General features: G+C 47.4%; 1 protein-coding gene across 2 annotated transcripts in view; it reads right to left on the bottom strand.

Annotated features, from left to right (window-relative positions):
• NOC2L (NOC2 like nucleolar associated transcriptional repressor) overlaps positions 1-16,081 on the bottom strand; it is a 37,791-nt gene that overhangs the window by 14,528 nt on the left and 7,182 nt on the right. For both annotated transcript variants that reach the window (XM_080358596.1, XM_080358597.1), the window contains exons 9-15: positions 15,313-15,426; positions 14,961-15,149; positions 13,250-13,389; positions 10,175-10,286; positions 4,028-4,141; positions 3,756-3,857; positions 370-513 (exon numbers count right to left, since the gene is read on the bottom strand). In XM_080358596.1, coding sequence (XP_080214722.1) covers positions 370-513; positions 3,756-3,857; positions 4,028-4,141; positions 10,175-10,286; positions 13,250-13,389; positions 14,961-15,149; positions 15,313-15,426 — 915 coding nt within the window. The remainder of the gene's footprint in view (positions 1-369; positions 514-3,755; positions 3,858-4,027; positions 4,142-10,174; positions 10,287-13,249; positions 13,390-14,960; positions 15,150-15,312; positions 15,427-16,081) is intronic.

Below are 16,081 nucleotides of genomic sequence, written 5' to 3'. Positions count from 1 at the left end.
GCAGAATCCCCTCTATGATTTTAGGCACGAACTGGCACCTACACATCAGGAATGATGATGAAAACAAAGAAACTTCTCAGCAAAGGAGATGCCCCAGCAAAGCAACGCACTTCCATGCACGTGGGTGTCATAAATAATAGAAGGATGCCATTTACAGACTGTTTTCTCCATGAGGCTCTTGGCTGCAGAGTCTTGCCGGCTCTAGCACCAGAACCCTGCCGAGTCCAGTTGTTTGTGAACATCTGTCCCACTCCACGCGCTCCCGTTTCCATGGTGTCCCTGTCCCTCCTCCCTCTGCCACCCGCTCAACCCCAGCAGCCGGAGTCTGTCTGTCTTTCCAGGAAGCCCAAATGGAAGCAGCAGACTCACCACAGACTCCCTGCTGGCCACGCCGAAGGCCGCTTTCTGACGCCTGCTGGCAATGTAGGCAGAATTTTCCTGCAGTTTCTCCAGGAGCTGCCGGATAGGCTTGCAGTAGTTGGCAATCTTGCATTCCTTCAGGAAAGATTTTAGCTGGGAGGAGGAAAAGAGGAGGAAGAATGAAAGCAATGTAATAGTTTCCACAAACAGATCCCATCAGCAAAAGAAAACATCTGCCACCCCCAGTGACAGCCAGTACCGGGCACCTTCTCCCTTCAATTCATACCGTACACCCGTATTCAGCCCTGGGGTCCTGTCACCTTTCAAGATTACATATTGGCTCGATCTCACATGCCAAGCTGGTGGGTATTAAGTGTTAATCAAGAGGTGACTGTCACACCGAGCCCCTCTCTGTCTGGACGCTGCTCTCCCGATGGGTATATTGCTGCAGGATCTGCTACACACATGGAGAATGTCCCCCACTACGGAGCAGCAGGGGCTTCTCTTGTCCCTTTATCCCCAGTGTACACCCACCTGCCATTACACATCCAACCCAGAAAAATGGGAGTTACAATGAACCTTTCCCCCTTTCCACAAAGCAAACAGTCCATCAAACAAGTACAAAGGAACCATCAACAGAACTATTATTCTGCTGGTGAAGCCTGTCCTACCCTCACCCCCCCTGTCTAAAATATTTATTTTTTATAAGTGTTGCATATTTATCTCCACTGAGACACGCATTTGTCATTCGATTTATCTCACTTGATCCCCACAGCTGCAGCCCCAGATCCATTTCATCCGCTGCCACATACATTATCATTTTTCTTTCGTTACAGAAGTGTCACCAGAAACCCTGCAAAATCTCGGGCTCTATCTGTGCAGTTTGGTGCTGTGTGTTCGCTCTCGCAGCCATATGCTTCATTTCTGCTTCCCCCTCCTCTCTCCTACCCCTGCAATCCCTCACAGTCCCACCACTATCTGCCACAGATATTAACAAAATGTAATGAGATCTCAGTCCTGTGTTAAGGGTAAGGGAACAACCAAGAAGATAGAAGAGAGCAAGGGAGTGTGTATATGCCTTTTTCCACTCTGCCAAATACAACAGCCATACCTTTCCAGAATAAAAGCAATCAGAACATGTGTATGTATGTGTAATTAACATCTCACGTCGGTTCCCAGCTAAGCAGCATTGTGATTAGCGGGATTGATTCTGTCGAACTGCCAGCCTTAAACACCAGTGGTTTCTACCAGCAGAGACCACAGCAAAAAACCAGCTCCTCTTCCTGTAAACGACGCAGGGAACTATAAAAGATCTGAAGCAGCCACGTGTGTGTCCACGGAACCCAAATCAAGCCCAATCCCCCACTCACAAAAAGTAGAGGGAATGCTGAACTTGGGACAGAGAGAGTGGCAGGAGCGGCTGCTGGCAAGGCCAACCAGAACCTCCTGTCCATCTCCTCCAGGTCCAGCTGCAAGACGTGCACAGATCATGGCATCTCCCACCTCTGACCCAGCAGAACCTTCCCCTTACCGACCCCTGCCCAGTTTTTCCCTTTCACATCCCAGCTCTGCCCTGTGATGCCCATCAGGGCTCTCAAGGAGGGCACAGACAGTGTCTTCAAGCATCCAGACACACAGTCTCTGCTCTCTGAGCTCCTCACCAGCCTATTTTTCCATCGACCACCATGGGGTCCTCCTAAAGCCTTTGAACCATCTCCGTCCCTCCGGGCTCTCCTTTCCTCCTTCCCTTTGATCTGCCCAGGCGCTTCCTGCCTTCCGGGCAAGGAGGTTCCAAAGTTCAGTTGGAAGGCAGCTCAGCCCAGCGTCTCCAAAAGCCGCTGACCAGAAGAGGAGGAACGCAAGCCCCGCCAGCTGGAACGCAGCCCCTGCGACACGGCACCGAGAGAAGCGTGAGCTCATCAGGGAGGAAGAATCAGGACAGATGGATTTTTACAGTTAACTGGAACTGTTCCAGGAGAAAAGCCTCCTCCCCCCACACACACTTTCCCGAAGACTCTGAGATTTTGGGAAGCTAACCTCAGCACCCCAGCCCAGCAGACGCCACGAGGCTGTGGTTCGTGGCAGCCAAATAGGAATCCGATAGCATTAATTCTCTGCAGAAACACAGGCTGGTCCCAGAGTGTCTTTGGAAGCCACAGGGCTCTCGGTGCCAGCGTCAGCCGTTTTTCATTCCAGCTAGAACATCGGCTCCGACAGCTCCGATGCTCTCAACAGCTGCTGGCTGAGAGGAAAGGGTTTTGTTCGCTGCCGACAAGTGAGAAGCACGCGAAGCGAGAGCAAGCACAGGAGTTGCTCTCCTCGCACAGAGAGCGCCTGTCAGCTCACATTAGCCAAAGCAGCGCGTTGCCAGCCAGGAACGGCCTGTGCCAGGCTGCAGGGACCAGCCAAGAGCCGTGCGCCTGGCAGATGCCAGCCTCTTCCATCCAGCAGAAACAAGATTTACCTCCCCAGCAGCCTGTGAATCCCTATGGAGGCACTGCTCCCACGTCAAGCAGAGGCATCATAGCAACGAGGTCTGCAGACACAGGGTCTCACGGCAGACAACAAAGCGAAGCAGAGGTTATGTCCCCACAGAGGATACAACCAACTCGTTTGACACCTGCCACTCAGGAGTTAAAAATACAGAGCACTGAGAGGGAACAAGTTCCAGCACGTTTGCACCAAGCAGTCTTACTGTTCACAGCAGAGAGGTCACTGCTCACTCAAAACTGAAGCCACCCAGCTATCACCTTACTAGGGAAGGATTACGCAGGGTTTTATTGAGGACAATGAAGTATGCAAACGTGAAGAACACCCTGCACCGTGGAATGCCACGGGAGAGGCAAAGGAGAGCACTTTGCAACACTGCTGTTAGATGCAGCAAGGAGGGGGGATGGAGATGGGAACTGTTCTGTTTTGTACATAGGAACCTGGGGAGAAAGTGCCCCAGTTGACAGAGACACTGAAAGGAGGGAAGATTGCCATCTTGTGGAGAGCACATGTGAGAGGCTGTAAGGCAAGGAAAAGTATGGGCTCAGAGCACAGGTACCGCTCTCAGACAACACAGAAGTTCAGACAACTGAACTGCCAAGCTCGCATCTGCATTCACTAGACAAAACCATCTCTCCAGCACTGTTGCAGCCCTCCGTTCCACTTTGTTTCCCAAAAGAGCGGCCGACTCCACAGCCACTTTCACCTCCTTCAGACTCCTTATTAGATACGATGCTTCTGTTCCTCCCTAAGAGTTCCCCAAAACGCAAAGAAAAACTATAATTAAGGTAAATGGTTCCCCCTCTCACATTGTGAGGACCATCTTCAGTTCACTGTCAGCTTGCACGACTTTATCTCACTCTGTGCACATTCATGGCGTGATCGAGAAGCGTCTGACACCTTACCTGAATGACAGTGGGAAGAACCAGCTCTGGGAATCCAATGCTGTACGCTTGGCCATGGAGATACTCAAGCATCAGGTCATAGAGCTGCTCGATGAGTCCATCCTGGAGAGGGGAAGCAGAAATAGAGATGAGATATCAGACAGGAATGAAACCCTACAGCACCCGGACTGGGAAATTAATCTCCAGTCTTAATGGGACACGAACACAAAATATACTACTAGGGCAACTGTGCTCTTTAAAGAGAAGATGTGTGCTGCTGGGGTTCCACTTACTCGGAAGGCCTTCTCCTGCAGGTTGGCATTGGAAAGCTTCAAGATCACTGCAAAGTTTATAGGCTTAGCACTTATACGTCCCGGCCTCTTGTTGAAATCTACTTGTTGGAAAATCTGCAACAGGAAAAAACTGAGTGCAAATACGATCACACCACAAAACAAAACAGATACCAAATGCCTCAAGTAAGATCACACAGTTGGTGGCAGAGCTAAGATGATGATGCAGAAATTCTAATTGCTGCTTGCCTGTTCTGATCACTGCCCACCGTTTTCTTAAACACCCTAGCAAAAGACAGGGAGCAAACATCACTTTGGATCCAGCTTTAGAGACCTGAGTGTGAGAGATGCTAGAGAAGTGCATGGTAAAACAAGACCAACACAAGCAACAGCACAAGAAACCGGAGGTTTGTTCCTCAGACCCACGCTTCTAAGGGTCAGAAAGATCGTACTACAAAGCTTGAGTGTGTTTTGGAGCTGTCCCTTAAGGCAAGATGCTTTTCAACAGCAAAGCTAAATGTTGCTTACACCAAATCCATTACTCTTTAATTTGCATTGAAATAATTGTCCTAGGAAGCACAGACCAGTAGGTGCTTTTCACAAACACCCTTTGCCAGGCAAGGTTTCTATTCTAACATATCTGCCATTGGTATTCCTTTTATCAGTTATAACTGGACAGCCTTTGAATAAGTGCATCTTTATTCTCCATGGACACTTTTCATTTTATAGCAAAGGACATGGAGAAAAACTGTCCCCTTCCTAGAATGTGAGAGGAAACCATGCACCATGCTCATCAAAATGACGAGCAAACACAAGCACCAGGGCACAGCTGGATGCCCAGCAGACTGGTACAGAATGTCAAAAGACAGACCTGCACCTTTACTCTTGTTTTTCAGAGCCTGTTTAATGATAATGGGTGAGGAAAGGAGTATTTCTGAAACACAAGGTATGAAGCTTACATAGAAGAAAGAAAACAGAGAGGAAGTTTATGCATGTGTGTATGACTGGCTCTCCAGAGTGGCATCTCAAGTTTGGTTTTAATTAAGAAGACTCATTATTGCCTTAAAACTTAACAAACTGTAATCAAAACAAGAACTAGAAAAGCCTTTTCCCCAATGGGTACAATACTCCAGTAAGACTGTGCGCTGTGCTGTTCCTCCTCGGAAGATGTGACACAGGAAGGTGCAAAAGGTTCCTAAAATGAGCAGCAATATAAAAAACGCCCTTTCCCAGGAGATCTCAAGAGAAAGACCATAAGAACTGCAAAAAACTCTTCATCGGGGGCAGGTTCCCAGAGACCCCTACCAGGGGTAACAAGTAGCAAACAAGGTATGTGTTCACTAGCAATGCATTCTCATTAAAAAAATTAAATCAGCCAACAATTGGTAGTAATTTGCATATCTGATGACAACCATTGTGGGGGGGCTGATGAGAATATTCTGCCCACCCATACTTTTGAGCACCTCAAAAGCAGCCTACCGTTCCTTTCCCTGTCCCTAACGCTGTTAAACTGCACTCCTGAGCAGGAAATAATTTCTATTCCCTCTGTGGAGCAGCAACACATCCATCATCGGACCCCAACCAGTCCAGCAATGTGGGGATGCAGCACAATGATTGCCAGAGGTGAGCCGAGGAGGAAAGGGAGGGTGCTGGGTCACATGGATACCCCCAGGCCAGAAAAGCATGGAGACGACTATTGATTTTTTTTACATTTTATTTGTCAATCCAGGTTATTTGGAAGGGAGGGACAAGCTTGGTGGCTTGTGAAAACAAAGAGCCCTAGCCTCGGGAATCGATGCTATAAACCTCGTTATGCACGGTTATTTCTTTGGCCAAAACAGCAGTATTGATCCCTAAGGTCAGACACATTAAAGCAAAAGGCATCAGGCTCGGTGGGATCCTGAGATGCTGGTGGGCAAGCAGGGAAATGAAACCCTCCCAGGAGGTGCTAGGGAGCCAGTCAGGACACGTGGGAAGGGAGAAAAATGTGGTTCCCATCTCAAAACTGTGCAGAATGGATCAGCTAACGGCCAGACTGGAGGAGAGGATGACTGATGTCTAGGAATCCTGTGGCAGAGTGGAAGGGCGATAATGAGGGACTAGGGGGCCAGAAAAATGTCAAAAGCCAACCATTTGGCTTAAGTAATAATCACTAGCAGACAGAGGAAGGGACAGGGCAACACAGGCAGGAAGGGGAAGGATTTTTGGCAATTTCAAGCACACAGTTGATTTCCATGTGGCTAGTCGGAAGGATGCTCATATATACTGTTTATACTGCCAGAGTGCAAAGCAGAGAACCAATTCTGCACCGACAGTGCTCCCACTGTATCACCCCATCCACCCCCTCATTTCTTTTCCTCAGGTTCTGGCATAGATCTCCCGGCATGTGCTTTGATCCCGCAGCGCTGGCTGCCCCAGGCCAGCTCACAGCAGGGACACGGCGCTTTGCTGGGCCTGCCTGCAGCCTTCCCCAGCCCTGCCAGCCAGGGAAGGGCTGACACAGACTAGTTAAGCTGCTCCAGCAGAGTCTGGTTATTGCCAAGTTCAGAGAAGCTGCCCAACTTTCCACTGAAGCACTCGCAAAACAGTGAAGGTTGGAAGGGACCTCTGGAAGTGATGTAGCAGGATCAACTAGAACAGGTTGCTCAGGGCCATGTCCAGTCAGATTTTGACTATCTCCAAGGACAGACACTCCACTACTGATCCAGGGAACCTCTTCTAGCCTCACCATATAAAATAGTTGTTTTATTTTGTTTTTCCAGTGCTTAAGTGAAACCTCCTGTATTTCACTTTCTGCATGTCACCTCTCATCTTGTCACCACCGTTGAGAAAAATCTGGCTTCAATGTCTTTATTCACAGCATGGTTGAGGTTGGGAGAGAGCTCTGGTGGTTGTCTGGTCCAAACCGTGCTGCTCGAGCAGGGACACCTGGAGCCAGCTGTCCAGCACCATGGCTGGGTTGCTTTTGGTTATTTCCAAGGATGGGACTCCACAACCTGCCTGTGCAACCTGGGCCAGTGTTCAGTGACCCTCAGTTAAAAAAAGACGTTTTCTCATGTTCAGACAGACCCTCCTGTGTTTCAGTTTGTGCCCATTGCACCCTGTCCTGTCATGGGATACCATGCAGAGAGCCTGGCTCCATCTTCTATGTTCCCTGTTAGATTGGTCAGGCATGATTTCACTCAAACGACAGGCTGTGATCCAGAATTTAAGGGCTGCAATATAGCAATGAAGGGAGGAGAACAAGGAAAAGGAAAGATGTGTCTTCAGTTGGTGCAGTGGTTCAGTTTAGTCTATTTAAAGTCCCAGCTTAAAAGAGTCCATGTCTTGTAGAAAACTAATTTCAGATCTGTACTTAAATGTATGACAATGTCCAGCATTATCAATTCTCCAGCTACACTCTTCATAGCAGCCAATTTCCTCCAACGCAATCCACTGCCCACTCCTGTGTATGTTGCATTTGAAGCCCCTGGGGACATTCTCTGAAGCAAGCTGCACATCCAAAACAAGACTCAAATTGAAAAACTCGTGCCTTCCAAAGCACACCAGGGTTAACCTCCTCTCCCGTCCCTCCACAGGGGAAGCCAACTGTAAATTGGCATGCAAAGTCCGCCTGTGGGGAGATTTCCACCTTGTTTATCTACACCTGCCTTCCAGCAGATGAGCTACCAATTTCCCTGCTGCAGAAACTGGTGCCTGTCACACAATAATTGAAGTGATGAAAAAAAAAAAAGGTGCCTGGGATCTCACAGGCCATTCAAGGGGAGTCACAATACAAAAATAAAACCTGCCTGCTTTACACTCTCTCCCAAGCCACCTCCTCTTATCTAAGATGTAATTTTAGCAAGCTGCTGCTTCTGCTCCATCCTGGAAAGCAGAGTCGGAAAGGAAACAGCACTGGATGCCCACGCTGGGGAACATCAGCTCTTGTCAAGATGCATCAAGCAGCGAGCCCTCATTGCTGCTGGCAGGGGCTTGGGGAATTCCTGCGCCTACACAATCGCACAAATGTTCAACCTGCCGTCTCTTCAAAGTGCAGAAGCAACAGGGCTGGGAACAGAGGTAGCAAGGATCGGATTTCCTTGATGGAGAGGGGGAAGGGAAACACAGAGTAACACAGTCATTTCTTACACAAGAAGCCCTACAGAGTCTACGCTCTAAGGCCACGCAAAACTCTCTCCAAGAAGTGCACAAAACAGGGTCACAAACTCCACAGCCTTTCTTTTACTACACTTGGATTCAGCTGCAGTGACAGAGCAGCCTTTCAGAGCACACCTTACCCTGGGAAGGCTTCATTCTGCTCCCCTGATCCCGGTCATGTCCCCCAAGTCTACTCTTGCTTAGTACCATCACACTGATCAGATCCCGCAATCTCATCACAGTTTGGATAATGGGCTTAAAATGGGGTTTGTTTCATGACATGTGTGGCATGGGACTTACTTCTGTTGACTAAGTCGCTGCTGAATATGTGAGCTGGGAGAAACAGGCTCATAGTTAAAGCACTCGGCTGAGCATCAGAATGCAGATTCTTCTCCCCGCATCACCACAGCCACCCTGGGACTCCAGGCAGGTCACCTCCCCTCCGGGTGCTAAAGCTTCCCAACATCTCATCTGCACAGCTGGAATACATCTACCTGAAGACAGCTTGTGGAGACACACTAAGGGTTCTAAGAGTGTTCAGATACCTCTGTAAATGAGAGGAGGGGGAGCTGGGAAGAGATGGAAGTACAAAGGGAATAGCCCAAAGCGCTCTTGAGAACCCCACAGAATTTTTGAGGGATCCCTTGCAGGAGATAGGCAGGAAGACGGGCAAGGCTGACAACTGCAGAGAGATCGGGGAGTTTAACATCATGCCAGTCACCTTGGGTTATAGATGTTAAAGCAAAATAATTGTTAATGTAATGTGAAAGAGTATGCAAGCAACACACATGCAGACATTTCCCCTGCCCCCATCTCTCTCTTGTCACCAACACCTGGACAAGCTAAGCCGAGTGGAGCCTCACAAACAAACACAGCAGGATCGGATGTGGTTGGGGCTCGTGGAAGGCGGGAGGAAGCTCAGTGTGCCGTGTGGTAACGTCTGGCTGGGGCCCGACACACAGATTACAACCGAGGTGGTGGGGCCAGAATGCAAAGGGGTGGGGAGAAGGCCCTGGGGGGAAGAAAAGCTTTATCTTTCAGAGGACTAAAAGGTAGAGAAACCATCCTCACCACGAGCTCCACGACCCCAGAGTGAAGATGTCTCTATCACTAAATGCAGTTGGCAGAATTTCAAATATGCATGAACAAGAGGAAGGAAGCAGGCGAATGGTAAAGCCACACAGGCCGGGAAGCAGCGGAGGCGGCAGGAGAGCAGGAGGAGATTTATAAACATCGCTGCCTTCCACAGGCTCAGAGGATGTGGTTTGCAAAGGACGTTTACAACAACACAAAACCGCAAAAGCCTTTGCTTCAACAGAACTTGATTAGGAATGAGCCTGGCTGACTCAGGCCATTTATTATAGACATCTCCCTCCTCCTTGGTGTCCAGCCTCATGTCGATCTACTGGGGCTTCTGCATTTCTTACACTTCTCCAGAAGTGGTGCAGCCAGATTTCACTGTACCACCTTCTCACAGAAGCAAGGATAGAAACACCTGTGTGGGGAGGTGTCCAGCATCTGATATGTGGGAAAGCAGGATGGTCTCTTAGCACCTGTACTTCACCGAACATCCTGCATTTTGCCAGGCTGCATTCACAGGTATCTTCTTCCTCAATAAATTCTTTAGTTCTTCAAGGTTTTCTTTCCTTGCTTTTTCCTTTGCTAAGATATGAACACATCAGCTAATAGCAACAGTTTGGGGAGTTACCATAACCAGTTGAGCCTCTGAATCTCTTCTCTGGCAAACCCTTCGCCTACTCCAGCTGCATTAGTTACACCACCTAGCAATGTATTTTTGCACCCAGCTGATCTCAGATACCCTCCACAGGCTAATAAAAGTTTAACCCTGTTTACTAACCAAACAATGTATTTTGCCTGATGCTGTTTGCCAGTGATTTGAGGGAGTAAGCAAACTGGGCAATCTTGGGAGCTGTTGGTGGGTGCAGTAAGGGAATTTGCTCATTAGGTAGTAGGCAAAAGCCACTGCTGGGTCAGCAGGAACCAACTAACCTCCAGGATAAACGGCAACACTGGGATGAAGGTCCTGGTGTGCTCGGACAACAGCGTAAGTGCACGGATGCAGTGCATGCGCAGAGGGTAGAAACGAGCCGTCGGCACCAGCCTGGAGAGGGAAAAATAAAGGATAATAGGCCAGGTGTATACAGACACAGCACCTGCAGCCTTCAGTGACACCTGAGAGCCTTTCTTACTCTACAAAAGACAGTTTAGCATTGTACAGCAAACCAAGCTGCTGAAGCTATCGCATAGTTGGAAATCCAATTCATGTCAAAGCTGTAGCCCTAACACACAAATTCCTGCAACCAAAGCAATAGGTTTCCAACTTCTGCCAGGACAAAGTGCTACAAGACAAGAGCTTTGCAGATGAAGTGTATCACTGATGCTGTTTAGTCATGTCCAACACTTTCAGCTCTAATGCTCCCAGCACACGTAAATATGCAAGAAAAAGTGGCAGGAACCAGCAGTAAAATGCCCATCTAAAGCATCAAGTTTGACCAAGAGCCGTCCTTAAACCACACCAGACCTCATAGCTGAAGATATGGATGCTGCCAGCATTAACAAGGAGATATATATATATATATATTTTTTTTTTTACTCTATTTTTTATTTTTTAAAAAGACAGAGTTCCCAGACAACAGCTCAAGTCTGATAAATTAATCCCTCCCCTCCCCAAAGAGCTTCCTGAGCTATCCAGGGGAGCCAAAAGCTAAAAAAAAGCTTGACCAGGCACCATAAATCACCTGCATCTCCCCTGCTCCAAATAGTGAAATAATTATCATTGGATCCATTATAGAAATAAATCTACTTTGCACCCCTGATCTGGCACCACTGGAGATGACGAAAGCCATTCTCAGGAATTAATTGATCGAGGAATAAACCTGTTAAGTGTATAGATTTACTGTAAACCCAGACCATTAATTTTAGAGTGTGCAGCAATGCAACAATCTGCTCAGCTTCCCAATGGCTGGATGCACAGGGAATACAAAACACAGCTGGGTGCAGCTGCCCGGTCACTCCAGGGGGCATCCGGGGCATCCAAACTGCCTCACACCCATCTCAGCAGAGGCTGCTCTCTAATCCTCACTTAACTATAAGCCAGGGAGGAACTTTATAGCTGAGACTGGGAGCAAGGTAGAAATCCAAGCAAACATGGCCACATTCCACTTTATGGAATGAAGAGAAAAGGGACAACAGAAGCTTCTGCAACATCTCTGCTGCCAAAAAAAAACCAACCATGAACTCAAACAAATGCAAGCACACAGATCAAAAGGAGGAATTTATGGACTATGGAGGCAGACAAAAGCACAAAGCAAAGAAAGGAAGGGGGAAGTCACCTCCGCCACGTTCTGTCATCTCCAAAATACCTACAGCACTGCCCCACAGGTCAAACCAACTGCAACCTTCCAATTGCTTGTGAGAACAGCATAGCTCGTTATTACATGGCAATTCCATGAGCAAACTCAGCAATTAGGCTCTTCCCAGCATCACAAAAGTCAGAAACCACCAATTCCAGCCCTCCTCCATCCAGTAGCCCAACTTCTCTGGACCACATCTTGAGCACAGGTAACTCCCAGACACACATGGGATCCACTTCTGAAATATGTATTATTAAAAATAGTTTCAGTGCATTTTATAAGCTGGAAAGCAAGAAGATGAAGCAAGAAAATAAGGCAGCTAATTTGGATCTTAGTAGGCAACTCTCTTCTAGTTATCGTGTTTAATGACGTCTCTAATTCTGCCCTGGTCTCTGCCTAGAGCAAAAAGCCTGTGACGGATGGTGGTTTCTCCCCATTCCTCTCACACAGAGGCCGATCAGGTCCCACAGACAGGCAGACACCAGCTCTCAGCCCTTTCTCTGGAGCCAGACGCCACCTCCCGGTACAAAAGGCATTGAGGGAGTCTCCTCCCAGCTCCACCACCTCTGGGATGCACCCACAGTGCTACACCACAGCAGAGGCAGAAACAGGAGGAATTCCAGATGTTACACAGTTTCTTGATCGTATACACACACCTCTCAAAGCTGGGCAGCCCACAGAAACATCTGCCATCCTCCTCACCCCCTTTTGATATCCCGGACACTGGTTTGGCTCAGTAAAGAAGCCAATCTATTCCTATTTTCCCCACTCCAGAATCCATCTGTCAGGCTCCCAAATCTTTAAGGCCTTGTGAGACAGCAAGTGTACTTCATGCCAAGCAGCCCGTCCATCACAGATGCTAACAAATTCTATTTGTTGCTCTTGCCGAGACTCACCCGATTCACCTTTCCTTGGCCCCAGAGTGCTGATTTATCTGCCTGGACAGGTAGAAAACCACCTAGATTCATCCACAGGACAACTAAATCTCTCCAAGGGCAGAGGGATGGGAAGAGGGATGTATGCATACCCTAACGATCGTTTAAATCTGCTTATCTTCATCACCACTTGGGAGTTTTTCAAGACCAGGTGGGTGGTGTTTTAAAGCAGAGAATCTGGTTAACAGAGCTAATGGCATTTCAGAGATCACCAGAGATTCAGAAATTCCCTCAATGCTCATTATTAGCAGCCATTTCAAAGCACGACATTTTCATAAACATAGAAACTGATGGGAAAAGAGAAAGAAATTCTCAGCAGAGACATATAAAATACAATAAATGTGTCATCGCTCTTGAAATACTAACAAATATGCACCAAAAATCCATCTTCTGACTATATTTACAGAGCTAGAGATGAGGACTTGATTCTGTACTTTGGCGACGTTAGGTCCAGAGGAAAGTCAGTAAATCTTTCCTTGCCACTTCATACAATTGGGAGGATAATCTGTCCAGGCTATTCAGACCACAACTTCTCTTGTACAGAGAATTTAACCCAGAAAAGAATTAGCTACACCACAACTTTTTCACCCCTTAAACATACGGGTGCTCACAACACATCTTCGGCTGGAACACTTCAATCAAAAGCAGCTCTCAGTCAGCTCCTTACAATGGAAGGTTGAATCCAAATCATGTAACAGTATCAGCCCTTAGTAACTGCTCTGCCACATGAAGCAAAAAAAAGTATAACCAAAAGAAGAAAAAAAAGTCCTACTTACTTTATACAGCCAATGATGACCTGTGTCAAAGGATAGATCAGGGGCTCCATGACCTCACTGGGATAGATGGTGCTGAGAACACGACACCAGAAATACAGGCAGTGGATATACTGCCAGTTATACACTGACTGGAAGTTCTCCTGCAGAAAAGGGGAAAACATAGGCACAAATTGAGAGGAGCTCCCTCTGGTTCCTCTACAGGACTCATTTTACCCAGCATTCTCTAGGAGGACGCTGTGCAGTGTTTAGAGAGGAGTAACTAACATTCTAGCTGTCACTTCGATGCAAGTGGCTGACCCCCATCCAGCAAGTTCAGACCCTGCATTGGCAATATAACGATTTCATACTAGTCAGTGCCTTGAAGGAAATAATGAAAACCACACAGGCTGGTTTTCGTCACAAGTATGGCTCACTGGAGAAGGATGATTTAGTGACACAGCTCACAGCAGATGGTGGGATGTGGGCAAGCACTAGGAAACCTTTAACTGTCCCATTTACCCTCAGTTGCCGGGACAGTCCCTGCTCCCTTAAGGACACCTTTTTTAAAGAGTTCTGCAGGCCCGTGTATTCCCCAGAATTGCACCAAGAACTCAGCAGATTACACTTAAAGTGCCCCAGTTCCAACTTGTGTTTGTTTCAGATTTCCAAGGGACAGGTCACCTCCATTCTTGCATGGATGAAGCAAGATGCATATGTCTTGAAACAAGGACAGACACCCTCAGTTGCAGCCACTGGACCAAACCTTGCAGTAGGGACTTAAGCTGGACACAGGTGACTGAGATGTACCAAGCAGCTTTGTTCTCAGCTTCTATTGCACAGAACAGATAAGCAATCTGCTCTTGTAATCACCTTCCATAGCCATCCACTGCTTAATTTAAATCAATTGGCTTATTACTTGGATTTGTACGTTTTGGTTGTGGTGTTGTCATTTGAACTTCCCGCAACCCTTCCCAGCTGTGAAATCAAGTGGATTTAGTTCTTGTCTGGACCAGGACTGAGGGTGTAAGAAGACAATGCAATCCAATTAGGGCATAGACAGCCCAGACTTCATTTATCTCTGCTCATTTATCCCCATGTCTGAACAGCCAGGAGATTTAACTGGTCACCAATCCTGCAATGTTTGGTAGCAGCTGAACAATTAATCGATAGGGGTCTGTTTTGCTAAACATGAACAAAGCCAGGATTAGCAATGTGACACAGATTTCCGAGGTCAGACTGGAGGGAGCTGAAATCAGGGCTGCTCCCAAAAGGTCAGAGCAGCTTTTGTTCAACTAAGTCCTTTAAATAGTATGGACTTCACTGGAAAGACGCACACGCCAGGGTGGTTCCTAATCTTCTTTACTTCAAGGTTTTGCAACAGAGGCTGCAAACAGCAGCTTCACAGAGTGGAAAAAAGAGTGTCCAAGGCAGAAGATCAAAAGTGCATCACAAACTCTTGCAAAGCATGGGAGAGAAAAGTGACTCCTGTCCTGCAGTTGTCTCTTCTCCCCTGCCTTACCGAAATTCTAAATTAACACAGGTAACTACAAGGTGATCTGTGAAGCTCCCCAGCCCCTGGCAAAAAATTCCTCAGCAGGTTATGAAATAGGTCAGACACAAATCCTGACACTTTAGGGACTCTACCAAAAGCCTGAAGAGACTACCGCCATTTCCCCCTCTCCACACGTTCCGCACAGGAGGGTACACTCCTTCCACACCGACAGGTTCCTACCTTCTTCTTTATCGTCATTGCACTGCGCAGGTGGATGGCAAGCTGGCGGATATAGATGAAGGCATGCTGGTAAGAGGTGTGAGTGTCCAGGGCATACATCTCTGTCAGCGTGCGCTGCATGAAGTTGATCATGGGCAGGACGTTGGGAGAGGTGAATCTGGAATTCTTCACAAATGCAATGTACATTTGCTGGGCAGGAAAGAGGACAAGACATAACCACATAAACCAGAATGAAAATATTCTTTCACTAACCCTCCCCACCCAGGTATCTCCAAACCAAGGGCCAAGTGTTGTTTTTATAAGACAAGTCACTTCAAAGGAACATGCAGAGCACAGCCAGAACCAGCCTTACCTTGAGCAAGGGACTTAGGTACACGTCTTTCTTGTAGCGGCAGATCTTGTTCAGCACAAGGAAGGCCAGTACTCTCACTGTTTCCTCACCTGTGCTCCACAAATTAATTGCTTGCTGGAACAGAAAAGAAAAAGATACAGATAAGTGAAGGGACAAAGAGGCTCTTTCCCAAATTCTAGTTGCTCAAAGAATGCTATGAAAGATGCATTTGTCTCTAGAGAGTGAACACCACAGTTTGATTTCTGAATTTGTCAATGTTTTTTCCCCTCTGGGCAAACAGGCTGCAATTCCTGAGATACTTCTCATGGTATTTCCAACTTAATTCTAGTTCCCTGGACATCTGCTGTATTCATTCAAAAGACAGAGTAGCGGCAGGGTTTGGAGCCAGAGACAGGATCTGTGTAAGGCAGCACTGAGACGCATCCTTAGTCACTTTAGTACTAATGATGTCGTGTACTTTAGTACACGATGACAAGCACCCAGTGCATCATAACACCTACACCAGCTGGAGAGGGGTGGGTCAGTCTGTGCAGAGGTCTGGGCTAACACACAGCCCATCACTGACATGGAAATTCATTAATCTGAGTTTTACATATCTCTTCATTGGATAAAGCAATTATATATTGGTCTCCCCCCTCAACTTCTTGAGAAGCAAATGAATACATTCTGTTGAGAATATAGATTCACTAGGCCACAGCTGACCCTGTCAGAAAGCATCTGGCACAGGAGGACCACAATCACAGCTGATGCCTCCAGAAACTTATTACCT

The sequence above is a fragment of the Nesoenas mayeri genome, assembly GCF_963082525.1.
Source record: "Nesoenas mayeri genome assembly, chromosome: 24".
Taxonomy (NCBI): Eukaryota; Metazoa; Chordata; class Aves; order Columbiformes; family Columbidae; genus Nesoenas; species Nesoenas mayeri.
Note: the sequence above shows the minus strand (reverse complement) of the source record. Positions and strands in the feature narration are given on the sequence as shown.